Below are 17,916 nucleotides of genomic sequence, written 5' to 3' on the forward strand. Positions count from 1 at the left end.
AAGCACAAAAGCTGTGTTCAAGCACAAGAGATTTTTTTTTTCTTTCAAAATTGATTGCTGTAGTTATCAAAATGATTACAGGGAAGAGACAGCTACTCATTTTGAGGGGAGTGTGTCTGTCGCTCAGGGACAGTGGCAGATCATCATCAGTGGATTCCAGAGGGACTCTCAGTCTGATCAGAGACATTTGTGTTAGGTATTTTGTCACCTTCATACTATCTGCGGGAGAAAAAAATAGGGAAATTTAATCTAAGCAAAACCATGGATTTGTCCCAAGGCCCTGTACATTGTAGAAAAGTTAGAATGTCTTTTTGTGAATTTAATCAGGCAACTGGAATTCAATTTGAATAAAAGAGGTTTTGGAAGAGGGAGAAATTATTTCACGTGATTAAGATGCACAAAGCAGCTTTGGTCCAGTTTACAGCACTGGTGCTCTCACTGCAAGTACCAATACCTTTTACAGCACCTGCACTTGTTTCACAGAGCGGAGGGGAAAGTGAAGCACTTCCGTATTCAGCAAGAAGGTCGCCATTTTGTGCTTGGAACCTCAGCCTATTTTGAGAGTTTAGTGGAGCTGGTAACATACTATGAGAAGCATCCGCTGTACAGGAAGATGAAATTGCGTTACCCGGTGACTGAGGAGCTGCTGGAGCGCTACAGCACGGTAAGCAATGGTCTTTGTACGAGTGCCGGTTGCTGTAGTGGATGGAGTCCCAGATCTAGACCTGGGGCTGGTGGGTTTGATTCTGGCTCTGGTAGATGATCTTTGGGGGAGGTTAAGCAGGTAATTTTCTTATCTGTGAAACTGAGATGGTTATACTGACTTCTCTCACGAAGGCTTTGAGATACGTAAAGGAAAGAGCTTAATCTTTGATTACCGGTCAACTCATGATCAACTTCTTCATGATTTGATTAGAAAAGCTGCTCTGTGAAGTGGGGGATTGTTGCTCTGCTAACACAAGTTTTTGACAATAGCCTTGCCTGCATTTGGACCTGTCTTCTATTGGTGGAGTGGGCAGAGATCTTAAAATGATCATGCAGATGCCAGTTGCTAAGCCTTTCAGAAAAAATGAAATATTCTGCTGTGCCTCTCGCTCTGGACAGGCAGTGGCATTCGCTTCACCGTACTGGAGCCAACTCAGGGATGGTGTCCAACTGCCTTCTGTGGTAAAAAGTGAGAGGTACCTCTGAAGGCTCACTCTGTGAGATAAGCATGAGAAAATCTCCCCAAGAGATACTTGTCTCTGTCCATTGACTAAACTGGGAGCCTGGATAATTACCTTAGGATAGAGGCTTGCTTTCTGGATGGATGTGTTCGTGACGAGAGAGCTTTGCCGAGGTAACTGGCCTTTGAAAAGCCTGAGATGCTGTCTTCTGTTTTCAAATATATGTCTGTTAGAAGCTGCAGGAAAAACGTGTCTGGCATGTTTGAGGAAATCAAAGTCTGGGTTTTTTGTTTCTTCTGGGGAGACTAAAAGGGACTGAAAACATTTTAGACCTCAGGATTTTTTATGATGTTGCCTATAGCTAAGGTTCTGTATCCCAGGACTGGGTCCAAATGGGAACACAAGGAGAGACTAAAATTAAAAATATGACTGTGTATACTGTTTTAGAATTTTTATCTAATAGTGAAACCAATACTGGAACTAAAGTACTGTAACACAGAAATCCTAAGTGTAGCTGTTGTCTTCCCTGGCTGCACACAGAAGGGTACTCACAATCTCAAAGCTATTTGACTGATTAAGAGATACCTTTGTTGAGGTATTGCTGTTTCATTGTGTTTTACTGTTGATTAAACTGAGGCATAGACAGGTTAAATAACAAACTCGTGTTTATCTATGTTCAACTATAGAAATGAGCATAACATGGGTGTCTGGCTTCCCTCCTCTTCTGTCGGCCTATGTATTGTCAGAAAGGTGGTTTCAGCAATGAATGTTCTATTAACATTAAGTAATTTTATAATTTTTACTCCTGTAACTTCATTATTTTTTTTCCTTCTTCCTGTTTTTAGGAAAAAGATATTAACTCCCTCTATGATGTCAAGATGTATGTGGAACCCAGTGAAATCACCCCTACAGTGGTATGCTTAAAGAGAGATATTCACACTTAATGTAGACTTCTGAAAATTGAGACTTGTTTGTTGATTTCCTGTTAGGAGTAATGAAAAGGATAATTGAAGGCGTTAGCCTGCTTAAGTTATAGAGGACTGGGCAGCAGAAGTTTAAAGGATGTGACTTTTTTTCTAACATCTCTTTAAAATTTGTACCCACACATTTTCTTGTGTGCAAATCCTGTATTTATTCATCCATACTGGGAATTTGGGCACTTTATGCTATTAAGTCTGTGGAGGCGATTTGATTTGGCATGCATTCTTATGCAGCTATGCCCCCAAATTAAATAACTTATAAGAAGATTCAATTTGAGAAGGCCAAGTCTTCATGAAAAGAAAGTACAACATGTAAACCCCAAGTGTGCGTGTCTGTGTGTGTGTGTTTATGAGCACTGTTACTTATGTGTGCACAAAACTATCGCAGTTCCATTAGCAAACATGGCCTGCATGCATAGATAGGTGCAGTTTATTTATGTGCTTTCTATATAAAAGTGGTGTCTTTGGTTTATTAATGAGTTATTAAAGTTTGTCTTCTTTTGAGATACATATATAATGTTTTAAAAACAAGTGGGACAGCAAACATCTACTTATCTCTAATTCTTTTTAAGGCCTGCCTACTTGTAAATTCTCATAAAAGTTCACCTGCTTGTAAATTTTTTGGCTGTAATTCTGTTTAGTCTTTTTGGCCAATGAATTTTCATTGCTGCTAAAGAATTTGGGTAGTGGTAAATTCAAGATAAAGAAATTGCTTGTCTTGCTAAATCTGGTTGACTTCCTAAAGGAGATGTGACCAGCAGGATAGCTGATGTGGTTTTGAAGTGGAGGCTTTGTAGGAACCTAAGCCTACAAACTCCAACTGCATATGAATACATGCAATGAAGATAAAGGATTGATCTTTCACTGTGTGGTTTTCTTTTTCTATCCTCCCTCCCCCCAGTAATTATGTTGCAACACCCTTAAAAGAAAGATTCTTTTCTTTTTTCCAAGCTGGTACTTGAATAGTAGTTAAGTAGCATCACTTGCTTCCACCAATAGATGTCACTCTGGAACTTTAGTATTATGTTTTCTAAGCTTCATAACAAAAACAACAACAAAAATGATCCAATCCCACCTCCTTTTATTTATTTTTTTGTTAAGATTGCATTATTGATTATTTTATGACCCATCCCCCTAGATGACCTCTTTGCTCTGTTTCTCTTAAAGCCTCAGAGAACAGTGAAAGCCTTGTATGACTACAGAGCCAAAAGAAGTGATGAATTGAGCTTTTCTCGAGGAGCTTTAATTCATAATGTCACAAAGGAAACTGGAGGCTGGTAAGGACAAAGGTTCCTCATAGGAGAACTTCTGGTGACTTACTAGATGGAGGAAAAAATTGAGCTTTGAGTAGCAGTTTTTAAAAACTGTGCCTATTGTCTGATTGCTGCTTATTAACTGTGGCCGTACAAATCTTAATGCCAGTGTATTTAAAAAAAAACCAAACCCAAACTGCCTTATCTTCAAGTCTCCTTTCACGTCTTTTCCATTTTTCTATCCTATAGCAATAACCTCAGCCTGCAGAACCTCCATAGTCCAGTGTGTCCAGTATTTTCCCTTTACTACATTCATCTTTACCGAACACTTGTGTATTCTGGGAAGTCATGTATCTATTACCATTGTCATCATTGCTCTGTTTCTTTCCTTGCTCTGCTAAGTACATCTCAGGAATCAAACATACCTTTTTTTAGTTATCTGTATAGTCTCCCTTCATAAGAGGTTTTCTTTCTTAGCTGGCTTGAAAATTGTTTGGAAAGCTTGGGAATCTAATGTTTCCCTGTAATATCTGCAGGGTAATCAACCACATAATACTATTTTTAGTACTGGAGGGGGAAAAAGCCTCTTAAGTCACTAATTACAGTTTACAGTAACAGTAATCCCTCTGAAATGATCTGTTACTACAGTTAATGATCACTTTGTTAGATGTTTTAGCTACTTTGTCACTTGTCTAGCTGGCTATCACCAAAATATAAGCTAGTATGGGGTACTAATGACCAATTTCTTGAGGATTATTGCTTCATTAATGACTTATTGAAGCTCTTTAACTATTTTTTTTTTTTTCTGTATATATACTTTTCTTTTTAAATTCAGGTGGAAGGGGGATTATGGAGAAAAAGTCCAACACTATTTTCCATCTAATTATGTTGAAGACCTGTCATCTGATAACTCTGCTGAGCTTGAAAACCAGGTGAGGGTTAAGGTTTGTCTGCTATATTTCCCTAGAAGATGCTACCTATTGGAAGTGGAAGTCTGGTTTATAGAATTCCGACTCTGCATGCTCTTGTTTGTTTGAGAGAACACAGAATAGAGAAATGAATGCATTCTTCACTGTTCACTGCTGCTGAACGTTTTTCTCAGGACATCCCTTATAGAAAACTACTTAAGGAGGTAGTTGATTTGGTGGGGTTTTAGGAGATTATAATGGTTTCCTGCTAATGAAAATCATACCAGTTTAGATTTTTCAGATAGTTTGGCTAAACGATAATGTGCCTGAAACTTTTAACTAGTTTGCCTGTATAATTACTGCCTTAATATTTGCAAATAAGAACACTACGTGTCCAAACACATCTTACTAGCCATTTCATGCTCCATTATTAAGTTTTTATGCATAACTAACCCTATACTGTTTGTCACAATTGTCTAAAAATCTAGTCTGGAGTCTTGGACAAAGATGTCTTCCACAAAACAAAACTCGATAGTAAGCAGTTTTGACATTTTTGCATTTTAAAAATAAAACATTGAATTCTTTTGTTGTTCTGAAGCATTTCCAATGATTTTCCAGGAGTCTATGGAGGAAAACACATGTATTGGATTTCCCCATCCCTGTCATTGCAGCCTTAAGCAGACTTGAAAAATGAGCACTTGTGTTAGGACAGAAGCTGCACTCCTCATTTTGACTGATCTCACTGTAGAGATCCTTATGTGTTTCTCAAAATGAGAAATTCTTGATATGGAAACAGGCTTTTAAACATTATAGTGAGCATGCTTTCAGTGAAACTGAGGTTAGATTTAATGGTGCATGTTTATTATTTGTTAATGTCCTGTGCATATTCACTCGAGGAGATTTAGAGTCAGATTTCACTTGTGTTTTTCAGATTATTGAGGACAATCCATTAGGCTCTCTATGTCGCGGTATACTGGTACTCAATACGTACAATGTTGGTATGTATTTTCTGATACTTACATGTGGACTCCTGAGCTTTCTGTGTTGAGTAGACTCTTACGTTTAGCAGGAAAGATTATTTTTTTAAAAAAAACAAAACACAAAAAACAAAACCCAAAACACCTACTTGTATTAATATAGCTAGTACCATTAATATGATGAAACTTTATGATAGTAACTGTTGCAATAAATCAACCATGACAGCTTAGAAGAACTACTGTTGGATTTTAGTATAAATATCTTGCTACTGTGTTGCCTAACAGTGAAAATGCCACAAGGGAAACACAAAAAGCCTTTTGTCTTCATTCTGGAACCTAAGAATCCAGAAGATCCATGTGTTGAGTTTGCAACTGATAAAGTAGAAGAACTCTTTGAATGGTACCAAAGTATCCGTGAAATCACCTGGAAAACTACAGAAGAGGTATTGATTAAAATCTATCTGTTGTTGTTTTTGTATAATGTACTGCTATAAATTTACAGTAGGATTCGTCTTTAGCTGCCATACACTGCTAAACCTTGCTAACACATGGTCCTTCACTCTCTTCCATGTTGCTGTTTTTCTGTTCATTTTATTGATGCTTTGAATCTTGTTCCCTAAACTCTTTTGGGAATGGTATGTAAATTAGCATTTTATGTAAATTTATGTTAACAGGAGTTTTCCAGTAGACTACTGTCTATTTTGCACCCTGCACCTCAGTGAAATGTGCTTAGTAGTACAAAATAGATGCCATTAAAATTTTATATCTGGTTACACTGGTTCAGTCGTAGTGTTAAGCAGAAGAAGCTCTGATATCAGACTATTCTGATCAGTTGTGAATCCACTAGTAAGTATATGTGAAATGTGAGCTGCCTTTGCCTAAATGCTTCTTTATCCTGTTTACTAACTCTGCTGTCCAGTGAATGCAGTGGCACTGATAGGGAATTGTTTGGCTAATGCTTTATATATTTGTAACTAATAGGCACATTCTGGATTTACCAGATCTTCAGTAGTAGTATTTCTAAATCTTTGCCTGAAGATTAAAAGATTCTGCCCAAGTTTAGCTTCTACATCTCACTATGAGTACTGCCCCTTAAAGACATTCTTCAGGACTTGCTTCTCCTGTTCTGATGTATTAATTTACCTCCCTTTCATCTTTTGTAGTATTTAAGAAGTCTCTGACATGACCAAAAAGCCCTTACAATGACTATACTTAACTATGCTCTTTCCTTTGTTGCTTTTATTCACTTTTTTATTGTTAAGTGGGTGATATGAGTGATGGAAAACGTGTTTCAGTATCATGTTGGCTCATGCTATTTATCTGTCATCTGGAGTGGTAAATGGTCTGAGGGTCATTATAATCTTATTTATAGCAGGCAAGTTGGTGTCTCAAGCAGAAGACTGCAAATTCAGCAAGGGAAGAAGCAACAGGAGCTGTTGACCTATTGTTGGGCGAGGAGAGATACGGTTCTTATGCCAGGCTTTCATTTAGAAATAAAAATGAGAAAAAGAGAAACATGACCCAGAAGAAGTGTCTCCAAATGGAATGTTTTTAATGGGACATCAATGGCTCTTCAGGAGCTTGGCAGCTTTTTCTGCCTCTGTACAGTTAGAGATGTATTAAACACTCTGTGTTCAAAGATGCTTTAAAACTCATTTCTGTCCATCAGGAGTCTTTTCTCATAGTGTGGCCAGTAGAAGGTTCATATGATAGACTGCTGCATTGGGAGGGTAAAAAGATGAGGAGAGGCCCTTTTTGCCAGTGCAGTTAACAGGCTGAATTTTGGGGAAGGAAAAAGCATAGTGAGTCAACACTATGCTACAATATGATACAGGTTTTTTGTGAGTTTGTTTTTGGGCTGTGCCCATTTTACACAAAAAGTAAAACTAAGCTTCACGTATCTTGTCATCTCTGTTTAATACTGACACTTGCCATGTTCCTGGGAATGGTTGTTCATTGTTAGTTCTCCTGCTTGGTTATCACTAGGGGGTTATGTCTAAAGATGAGCTCATGGCGTGTAGAAGTGGTCCTTTGCTATTTGGAGCTCTGATTACTGTTGAGCAATGTCTGGGAAACTGTGGTGGATCACTAAGTACAATGAGGTTTGTACAGCTTTTTCCCAAGGTTGTTTTTGAGTCTAAATGCTGTATTCCTCTGCTTTTCTTAGACTTCACTTTATCATCCCTGGTTCAGTGAAACATTCTGGAAACCCATGGCTCCCTGGCTCTGATTTTCATTCCTCTTCAGTTTGTGTTGTTGAGGGAATTCTTTTGGAAGACTTCCTAATTGCTGCTGCTTCATAACGTCTTGTACCAAAGCTAATTGCTGTTCAGTACGGGACTCTTCTAACATGTTTTATCCTGTAATTGCTTCTTATGTCTGAAAAGCCTCCCGCTCAAATGCCTCCACTCGGGACAAGTCTTGCTGATTTCAGTAGTTTCCAATCTCTGGTTGCAGGGACTGTTGCTCAGCTTCCACAGAGCAGGTGCTTGCAAACATGGAAGTAGATAGTGGGTTTATTACTGATGATGACAACAAGATTGCATGTTATTTTCCATACATAACTTTACTGGTTTGGTGGTCAAATAGAAAACTACAGGAACGATGCTCATAGGGTTTGAATTTAGCTGAGTGGGAATTACTAACAAGACTTAAGTCCTGCTCAGGATTGTAAGTAAGTAGAGAGACACTTCACTACCCTTTGCATTTTTTCTGCAAACATTTGCATTTATATGAGGTACAGAGTTGAGAATGTAACTAAAATTGAGTAGAGCCACATTAAAAGAAAAAAAAAAAATTGCCAGGATTCTAAGTAGGACTGATCAGGGGAGCACTGAAACAATTGCTTAAAAAAACCCCAAGACAAACAAAAAAACCCCAACAGAACACACCACTCCCCCCCCAAAATGCACCCCCAACTAAAACCCAAACCTACTTGGTTAGCCTGTTCTCTGAATTGGGTCTTAAAGTACGTTACATCTGTGTGAGTGTCTAAAGTATCCGATAGGAATCTGGGCAACAAAGAATGCATCAACTTTTTTTCATTAGAGTATACCCTGCAGTTACTGTACCATGGTACTCAGTGTATCTGTAATCTAAAACTTTGTTACGTTTTACAGGAGAACAGGAGAAAATACTGGGAAAAGAATCAATTGATTGCTATTGAATTATCTGATCTGGTAATCTACTGCAAGCCAACAAGCAAAACCAAGGACAATTTAGGTATTTCCTTTAATATTCCATCTGAATTTTACCCTTTCTACTGTTTTCACAGATGTTAGTTGAAATTTTAGAACTGAAGATAAAAATCTATCTCTACTGGAATACAAATCTCTGTCTCACCCATGCAGTTTTCAGTGGCATTTCGAAATTGTACACTAGGGAACTTGCTGCTATTCAAACTGTCACAAATTTCTAACTGGTTAACCAGAGACATCCTCTTGTAGGTGTCTTTCATGGGGAAGCTCACTAGTTACATATCAAGTGACTTTTTTTGTGATGGAAAAACTCTGGCTAAACACTTGTGACTTGTTTGTAAAAACCTTCAAAATGTATTTGTTATGCATTATATAATTTTACTGTAAGAACCTGTTTGCTATTTATGTAAGCTATTGGAATGGTATATGGTTTCATAATATAAATGTGAACTGGGGTCTGTGTAAGTGCAGGTGTGGAATCTGACACTGAAATATGTACTACTTATTCCAGTTTTTGTCGTTGCTGCTGGACAAGCCAGGAAATGTGCCCTTTTTCTTTAAGTTTCTTTGCAAATGTTTTTAATAAGCTGTCAGTGTGGTTAAGACTTTATAATTATAGTCATTGTTTGAGGCATTGGCTGACCCTGGCTCACCCTTTCTTCTCTCCATTTAAACCCAGGAAAAGATGTCTTATTTAAATATGTGTTATAGTGGTCAGAAGTACATTATTAGCAATGATGAGATGAGAACATGACTAGAGACTCTTATCTGCCCTGCTGCAAAGCATGTGGCAAGCAGGCAATTTTAACTTTCAGACTTGATGCTCAACCAATTTGCCATGTCTGCATGAAAATTGTGCCAATTATTGCATTAAAGGACAAAAGTAAAACAGAGTAAAACAAAGTGTTAGTAGAAATGCAGTATAAACGTCAACTTCTTTCTTCCTTAGTAACCGCTCTTTTTCCTCCCTGCGCTGTATAGAAAATCCTGATTTCAAAGAAATCCGTTCTTTTGTGGAAACCAAGGCAGAGAGCATTGTTAAGCAAAAGCCAGTTGAGTTGTTGAAATACAACTTGAAGGGACTGACACGTGTTTATCCTAAAGGACAGAGGGTCGACTCATCCAACTACGACCCATTTCGCCTCTGGCTTTGTGGCTCCCAGATGGTGGCTCTTAACTTCCAAACTCCAGGTAATATTCTCTTTAAAGAAGAATCTATTCCACCTTCCATTTCACCATAAACGAGTCCCTTTCTGGCTCCTCTGCCATTCTAGTCACTGTGGCTGTCCTATATATTTGTACTTCCCTGCAAGAAGGGATGTGCAAGAACTAAAGTTTGGTTTTGAATGTGTGGATTGCCTGATAGAGCTGGTCCCCAAAAATCAGTCTCCAAAAGCCCTGTCTCTGAGCCTAACTAGTGCCAAACTCTAAAAGGTTTATTTCACCTTGATCTCTTTATGATAAGCAAGCAGAGACATTTACACTAAGTTTCAGGTGGATAAACAGTTGTTCAGCCACAGGGAAGGCTGTACTCCACTTTCTGGTAAGGGCCAGCTAGCTTATGATACGTTGATAGGAAACTAATTGTGAATGGAGATGGGTTTATCGGGATTAAAATTGGTGAGAAATGGCCTGTCAGGTTCAGTTACTGAGAGGAACCAAGTCTTCCAACTTTCCAGCTCTTCTGATAAAGTGGTGACCAGAAAGAATTACAGAGAGGAGCCATTAGTGTGGTACTTGCTTAGCTTTATTCAAATGGGGATCTTCTGTTATGACTGTTTAACTCTCTCCCTAGATAAATACATGCAATTGAACCATGCCTTGTTTTCACTTAATGGACGCACGGGCTATGTTCTGCAGCCAGAAAGCATGCGAAATGAAGAATATGACCCAATGCCAAATGACTCGAAGAGGAAATTGCAGATGATTATGACAGTGAGGGTAAATCTCTTTTGTAAATTATCTTTTTTACAAGTCATAAATATCTATAAAACTAAAAATAAAGCTATTATGTTTCAGAGCAAGATCTGACAGATTGTCAAAATACTGTTTTTAAATGTCAATGTGTTTGAGAATAAAACTAATTCCACTGGCTCCTGAAAAGAAATATATATCTTTATCATGCTAATGAAGCACATGCTATAGGACTGAAAACACAATCCTGGGATAACTTTATGTAATTGCTAATAAAAATTCCAAATGAACTAACTTGCATTACCAGTCTAATGACTTCTCAGTAGAAGGGTCCTATTGTAGATTGGTTATGCAACAGAGTAACTAGTTCAGAGATTTCCAGTGGGGAAGAAAGATATTTGTAATGAAATACAGAAACTAAGCAGAAAAAATAAGCTGTTCCCCCCCCCCCCCCCCCCCCCCCATATTTAATACCCTGTGACTTAATCAGAATGTCATTCTCATTTTTCATGGAGAGATGAGTTTATCATTTGAAAATTATGCCATGTTGTCTTCTGGTGCCAAGCAGGAATTCAACTTCTTTCTGTTCTCTGTTGCTATACAGTAAGAAATGTCCTTTAAAAATATGTTTTCTGAGAAAGAAGAAACACATTAACTGCTTTTCACTACAGTTTAGTGAAGAGGTAAACAGGGGCTGTGAATGTAAAGCAGGAATGTCTTAAAATAGATACGTATTAAAGACTGAGAAAAGATAACAAAACTTAATGTTACAGGCCTGGTCTGGAACTGCATACTGTGTGAAATGAATGTCAGCTACAGAATCCTACAATGAAAATCATTGGGTTACTCAAACAATGCAAGATATTATTATTGGGGGCACAGATAGTATGTTTAATACATGCAAACATATTCAAGATATGGAGTGTATATTTTCGCATGTTCTTCTGGATTTTTCCCGCCCTCCCTCTACTTCTGTAGGCTACCTTCTGTACAGAAATAATGGTGCCAAGTTTCCTTTGGAGGTGGTTATAATTTACGGTTGCTTTTGCAGGTTTTAGGTGCTCGTCATCTCCCTAAACCTGGTAGAAGCATTGCTTGTCCCTTTGTAGAGGTAGAAATTTGTGGGGCTGAATATGATAACAACAAATTCAAGACAACAGTTGTGAGTGAGTATCTGTGGTTTTCTGTGTTGTAGGGACATGGTTATACTTCCAGTGTGCTTAAATAAAGTGAGTAGAGGATAACCATGAGTTCATGTTTTCTGTAATTGGCCAGCAACCTATACAGCGAAGAATAAGTTAACTATTGCTCTGAACTGATGAGTCGTGCAATGTTATTCCCTTGCTTGCCTCAGGGCCAGTTAACTTGAGAAATTTCAATGTATTCAAATTTAGAAAAAAAAGTACTGTTGCAGTTTGTAACAACACAAAAACAATTCACAATTTTGTTATGTTTTTGCGTATGTGTAAGTTTGTGCATTTGCATATTTTAAAAAATTGTTGTCTTGAAAGTGCCTCCAACGGTGCTAGTCAGTTCCCAAAAGTCTGGCCCAAATGGGGAGTTACTACTGTGAGATCCAGACTGTGTTTATTTAAACTTGGGTTCTATGACTGACATCCCCTTGGAGACAGCTTGGGTATATAGGGCTGTAAAGTAGTATAACTTGCAATGCAATGGAAATTTGATCAAAGCTCAGTCCTGGTGCGTTCTGGATAAGGGATTTGTGTTTGTGTGCATGTGCATTTTTGTGTACACAAGCTTCATTTAAGTGCACTGAAATGGGATAGTATCTCAGCCACTTAATATTTCGCTGTTTAATATTTTTGGATGCAGCAGTGTTCCTCTAGCAGACAAGAGGCTTTGGTTTTAATTATCCAAACCACTGATACCAGTGGAAAATAAACACAGAATTGGGAGCAGAATGTGCATTGTGGCTTTTCAGCACTTCAGAGAAGAGGATTATGATTTTAACTTTTTGTGGGAGGTGCCAAGACTTTAGAGAACAAAACTCCTGACTGTGTCACACATACCAAATTATTCGGTGTTCTATAAATGACTATAAGAATTGGGCCTTTGTACATTAGTCTTCTGAGTGCTTTTCATGCTTTTACTCTGATACAGAGTATGAGGCTCATGAATATGAGCAATGAATTAGCTTTTTTTTTTTTTTTTTTTTTTTACAAATACACATCCAAGGAGGTTTTATATGTTTAAATACAAATGGCTTTGCTTTATGGATTTCCATCCCTGCCAAGTCTCCTCCTATCTCCTCCCCCAAATAAACAAATACAAACATTCTGAAAGAAGGTTACAACAGGAGACAGATGGTAAATAGATTTTTGGGCCCTTGTATCCCCAGAAAATGTCCTGGGATACATACCCATATGTGAATGAGGTGAAATTATTGCTTCATACTACAAATGTTTCCTTTTCAATACAGATGACAATGGCCTTAATCCAGTTTGGGCACCCTGTCCAGAGCAAGTGAAATTTGAAATTTATGATCCAAATCTAGCGTTTCTGCGCTTTGTTGTTTATGAGGAGGATATGTTCAGTGATCCCAATTTCTTAGCACATGCCACTTTTCCCATCAAAGGAATCAAATCAGGTAAGACCAATGGGTATAATAAGGGGCTAAGTCAGAAAGATGCTGTTCAGCATTGTTGTATTTGCTCTCAGTAGCAGCTACAGTGTGCCAAAGGACAAGTGCTCTTTTGATAGGAGTTCCTTTAATCCATTGTTTATTATGATACTGGGTGTGTAGCATATAGGTATTTAAAATAATCCTCGCACCCTCTTGAAACTTTTAATTGACATAGGAAAGCATTATGTAGAATAATTTGCACTCTCTTTACCACATACTCCATCTCAGCAACAGGGTTATGTGCTCTGAGTAAAATCTGGGAAGATTCTTCTTCTGGTTTGATATCAGTGCATTTGTTTTGCTAATTACCTTAGATGTGGATGTGTGTAGAATAAGTTTTCTGCTTTCCCCTGCTTCTGGCTTTAGTTTTCAAGAGCATGTGAAATCATGTGTTTCTTAATTTTACCATTCTTGCCTTTTGTTTCCCTGTAATTGTCATAGCAAAGCCTGTTCTCAGCAGCAGAACATTTGAGCAATGAAGAATCTGTTAGCCTGCAGGACTGTAGGCACCATTTTTGTGACAGCAGATAACCCTTTGCCTTGACTCTAATTGTCCTTTGTATATGTTCCCCCCACCCCAGGTTTTAGATCAGTTCCTCTCAAGAACGGCTATAGTGAAGATATAGAGCTGGCTTCACTTCTAGTTCACTGTGAAATGCAACAAGTTCTGGTGAGAACCACTGGGGTTTTTTTGTGCACTTCGTAGATGTTATCAGTTCTTTGTGAAAAACAGGAAATGAGGATTTAGTTTTCTGTTCTGCGTCTGATGTGCTATTTTCAGGCATTTATTCTGCAGGTTTTGGGGAAGACCAAATTGAGTTACTCTCCCTCTGGGTGGACAGATTACATAGTTGTTAAAAGAAATAATGCACTAACAAAGCCTCATTACCTCCACTAGTTTTTGCTATAACAGCATGGTCATTGTCTTCCCCTGTTAACTAACTGATGCCACAAAGCTAGCTAAATTCAGCTTTGACTTCATAGAATAATCTTTTTTTAAGGTCCTACAAAAAAAGAAATCCCTTTACGAAGAGAAGATAGTAATTTCTCCCAGTATTTCACTAAAATAAACAACCCATCATATGGAAGACATATTCTGGTTCCTATAGAAGTGCTGATCTGTTTCTTTTAAGCCTCTAAAACACCTGATTGAAGTACCAGTATTTTTAAACATACAGGGGAAAAAATAATGATGCATCCTTGCTCATGAAGCTAGGCATTAAAGTGGCTGATCTGTGAACAGCATTTGTTGGTGTTCCAAAGGTGCTGCTGTATATGTTGATTTGAAGCAGGATTATTCTCAGACTCTATCGCAATAATATTTCATATAATTTAAATACACTGGTGTAGAGGCCATGTGATGTAAGTTTAAAGATGCTTCTGGGAAGTGAGTATTTCAGGGTGCTTTCCAGTACCCTTCAGTTTCAGGGGAAAAAAAAAAAAAGGTCCAACTTCTTATTTGTAGTCTTTTACAACCATTCAGGCTTATACTGCAGTTCACACCAGCATACATTATTTCTACTGATTAAAACACCAACTTCTGCTAACTGTAAATCATTACATCTCTGGAGGGATTTGCGCCTAGAGTTGCATACACTGAAATGGAAATTACTGAATTCTGCCACTTTCTTCACAAAGGAGTGGCGACCATTTTCCAAACATCCTTTGTCAAGGTTTTTACAAAGCCACCTTATAACACATGATGTAAAATGACGGTGTGTAACAACTGTGTTTGGCAGCCTTGGTAGGTTCCTTCTGTTGGCTAGCAGAGTCATGAGAGCAGGAGAGGGCTAGAAGCTGAGACCAAGTGTGTGTGCGTGTGTGTGTGTGTTTCTCTCTGTGTGTGTAAACAAGAGAGACCTATGTCCTTTGAAAATAACATTTAAAATGTTCATATTTCATGGGCACAAGTCTGATAGAGGAGGCCTGATAAACTGCTATTTTTTTGGCTTGCTGCCTTTGAGAAAACTGGCAGCAGCTCACCACTGCCTAATACGTTGAGCATGGACATCACTTGTAGATATATTGCGTATTCCTCCTGCTGTGGTTTCTCCTCAGAAATTCAGTTCATTATTTGCCTGGGGCAGGAGTAGTTCTTTAAGTGTTGTTCATAGCAGCAGTATGTCTCCCAATCTGTCAGCACCGAGTCCTTTGACAGTAGCACATTTCACACTTTTGAAGCCCCTTCTGCTTGTTAAGCCAAATGAAGATGCAGCATAGCTCTGTATTTTTACAATGTCTGATGTTTCTGGGTGGTAATGCGGTGGCAGGAGAACTTTCAAAATTTTTCCCTTTTGTTTAGCAGTCTGCAACAAACCAAGACTTGCCATAGTTAATCAACTTCTAGAACTTTTGCCAGATCATTCAAGAAGCATCAGAAAAGATCAAGGCTGTCTCCATCTGTTCTTCTGCCCTTTTTTCTTTAAACGATGACCCTCTATAAAATGATACAACTTAGTAACAGGCCTGTTTATATACAGAGCCCATCTGCATACTCTTGGAGATGAAATACAAAATTATAAAGGCGAATTACAGATGGCTGTGGAATTTCTCAGGAATAGAGAGGCAAGAATATTGTAGACATAAGCATGCACATTTGTGAATTATTATGTGAGGCCTTAAGCAGTTTCTGTTGACGTTAACCTGTTTTCTTGATACTGTAGAAATTGTACTATTCTGAGGTGGTTGTTAAATTTCGAAGTACCTCTTATTTGCTTGAAAATTGATATATTTACTTCAGAAAATGTGTGTATCTCTTCAGCATTTTCTGATTACAATCAGCCTCAATGGTATATATGTTTTTTAACATAAAGATTGAAGTGGACATTCTTAAAGGGGGCTTGAAAGTCTAGCTTTGTGGATACATTTATTTACAAGAACAAATAGTAGTACATGGCATCTTGATGATTACACCTGCAAATTGGTAATTGGCAGTCTGCTTTTCCCTTTGCGATTTGGGAATAGAAAGTTTCCTTCCCCTTTAAAGAAAAAAAAAAATTAAAAAATTACTTTAAAAATCTTCATCAGTAGCATAGCACTGAGACTGTTTCAGTTGCTTCAACCCATACCTGGGTAGGAATGTGTTTCAGGGGGAAAAAGAAGGTTTAGGAAAGGATCTTGTTGCACTAACTCAAACCCCTTGAGTATGTTGCTAACCTATCAATTTTCCTAGATCCGGACTGAGTGCAGAAGTAGGCATTCTTATTAGTATGCCGCCTCTGAAAATGTTTGGATTTATTACATTTATTGATTGTATGTCATTTCTTGTAGGATGAGTATCTTGGTTTGCTGCTGATGTGATAATTAAGACTTCAGTCCTGCCAGTACTATTCCGCACTAGTAACTCTATAAAGGAGACAGCTTTTGCATCCAAAGTTTTGAAGTATTAAAATAATTTGAAGTCATAAAGGGAGGCATGGTGATTATTTTATGCTTGTGGAATATACTGTGACTTTCTACGGTGGGCCGCATGCAACAACAGAAACTCAGACTGCTGCAAATTATTCTTCACATAGTCAGTTCCTCTGCAAGTATTGAATTGCCAGAGCTACATAGAAACACAGGATCTGTCCTTCTTTCTTAATCATCTGAGTACTTGCTGCTGTTAGGGTCCTATTTACTAGGCAGTATTTCAAACTTGAGTATAGATTTCAATAAAAAAGCACCAAGATTGGTAGTATGTTGCATAATACACAAATATGATGGAAGAGTCAAAAATTGAACTTTTAAAAAAGTATTTTAAAAACTGTTATAATCTGATAACCCATCATGATACACCATTTGCTTTCCTTTCTTCGACAGACTGACATGCTTTATTAGGGAAAAATACTCCAGTAGAAGTGTTTAGATATACACATTTCATGACTTGGTCTGGAATGTCCCCCGATGCCCCCATTAGGGGGTATGGCTGGTCATACCGTGGGTCTGAGGGGTTTTTTAAGTGCTTTCATAGTTTGTTTGTTTCTGTAAACATTCCAGAAGCATCTTATAAAACTAATTGTATAAAATATTCTATAAAGCTAATGGAACGTGTTTACGAAAACAATCCCCTAAACTATGTTGATTCTGTGTCATTTTGGGTATGTGTCTTACAAATTATGTTGATTTCCAATATTCTTTTGAAGGAAAGTGAAGAAGAGCTTTATTCCTCGTGTCGGCAACTTCGGAAGCGCCAGGAGGAGCTTAATAACCAGCTGTTTCTTTATGACACGCATATGAATTTAAGGAATCCTAACAGAGATGCTATATTAAAAGAATTCAATGTGAATGAACACAAACTACAGATATATCAAGAGACATGCAACCGCAGGTGGGTTGATAATCATTCTCCTTTCCCAAGCAGCTTTACCTAGACAGGATTTATGGTAAGGAAATCTCAGATTTATCAAGACGAGCATCTAAAGAGTGGCGAGCGTAGAATGAGTATATCTGAAGCAAGGAAGGGCTGCAGCGAAGCAAGGTTGGGCTGCAAGCCGCTAGAGGCCAGCAGATGCTGTGAAATGTCTGCTCAGTGAAATCTCAGTTTCAGTGATCACAGTGAAACATGTAATTCTGTGAGTTTATATTCCTCTCCTGCTTTCCAGGAGGAAAGCCTGGAAGTATATACAGCCAAATAAATAAACTGCCTCACTCCTTCTACACTATCAAAGTTATGTCCCTGGAAATGTCATTAGCATATTAGATATGTGGGAACAGAAGATGCTTCCAGATACACAAACCACAAAAAGACAAAAACAGTATTGAGTTGTAACAGCATAGAATTGTCAATTAAGTGTTAGTATGTTACCCAAAGCTTAGGGGAAGGATCCTTCTCCTTTGCTGCCACCTTTGGGCTGGGTGTGAGGGAGACAGACACAGAGGCTTCATGTACCAGGAGG

At 38.1% G+C, this 17,916-nt stretch overlaps 1 protein-coding gene across 3 annotated transcripts in view; it reads left to right on the top strand.

The window, feature by feature from the left end:
- Positions 1-17,916, top strand: part of PLCG2 (phospholipase C gamma 2) — a 70,900-nt gene that overhangs the window by 46,048 nt on the left and 6,936 nt on the right. For all 3 annotated transcript variants that reach the window (XM_049804833.1, XM_049804834.1, XM_049804835.1), the window contains 13 exons: positions 484-664; positions 2,012-2,080; positions 3,314-3,423; positions 4,235-4,331; positions 5,239-5,305; positions 5,570-5,727; positions 8,404-8,506; positions 9,463-9,672; positions 10,277-10,422; positions 11,447-11,561; positions 12,836-13,003; positions 13,621-13,709; positions 17,164-17,348. In XM_049804833.1, coding sequence (XP_049660790.1) covers positions 484-664; positions 2,012-2,080; positions 3,314-3,423; positions 4,235-4,331; positions 5,239-5,305; positions 5,570-5,727; positions 8,404-8,506; positions 9,463-9,672; positions 10,277-10,422; positions 11,447-11,561; positions 12,836-13,003; positions 13,621-13,709; positions 17,164-17,348 — 1,698 coding nt within the window. The remainder of the gene's footprint in view (positions 1-483; positions 665-2,011; positions 2,081-3,313; positions 3,424-4,234; positions 4,332-5,238; positions 5,306-5,569; positions 5,728-8,403; positions 8,507-9,462; positions 9,673-10,276; positions 10,423-11,446; positions 11,562-12,835; positions 13,004-13,620; positions 13,710-17,163; positions 17,349-17,916) is intronic.

Source organism: Accipiter gentilis, chromosome 7, assembly GCF_929443795.1.
Source record: "Accipiter gentilis chromosome 7, bAccGen1.1, whole genome shotgun sequence".
Lineage (NCBI taxonomy): Eukaryota > Metazoa > Chordata > Aves > Accipitriformes > Accipitridae > Astur > Astur gentilis.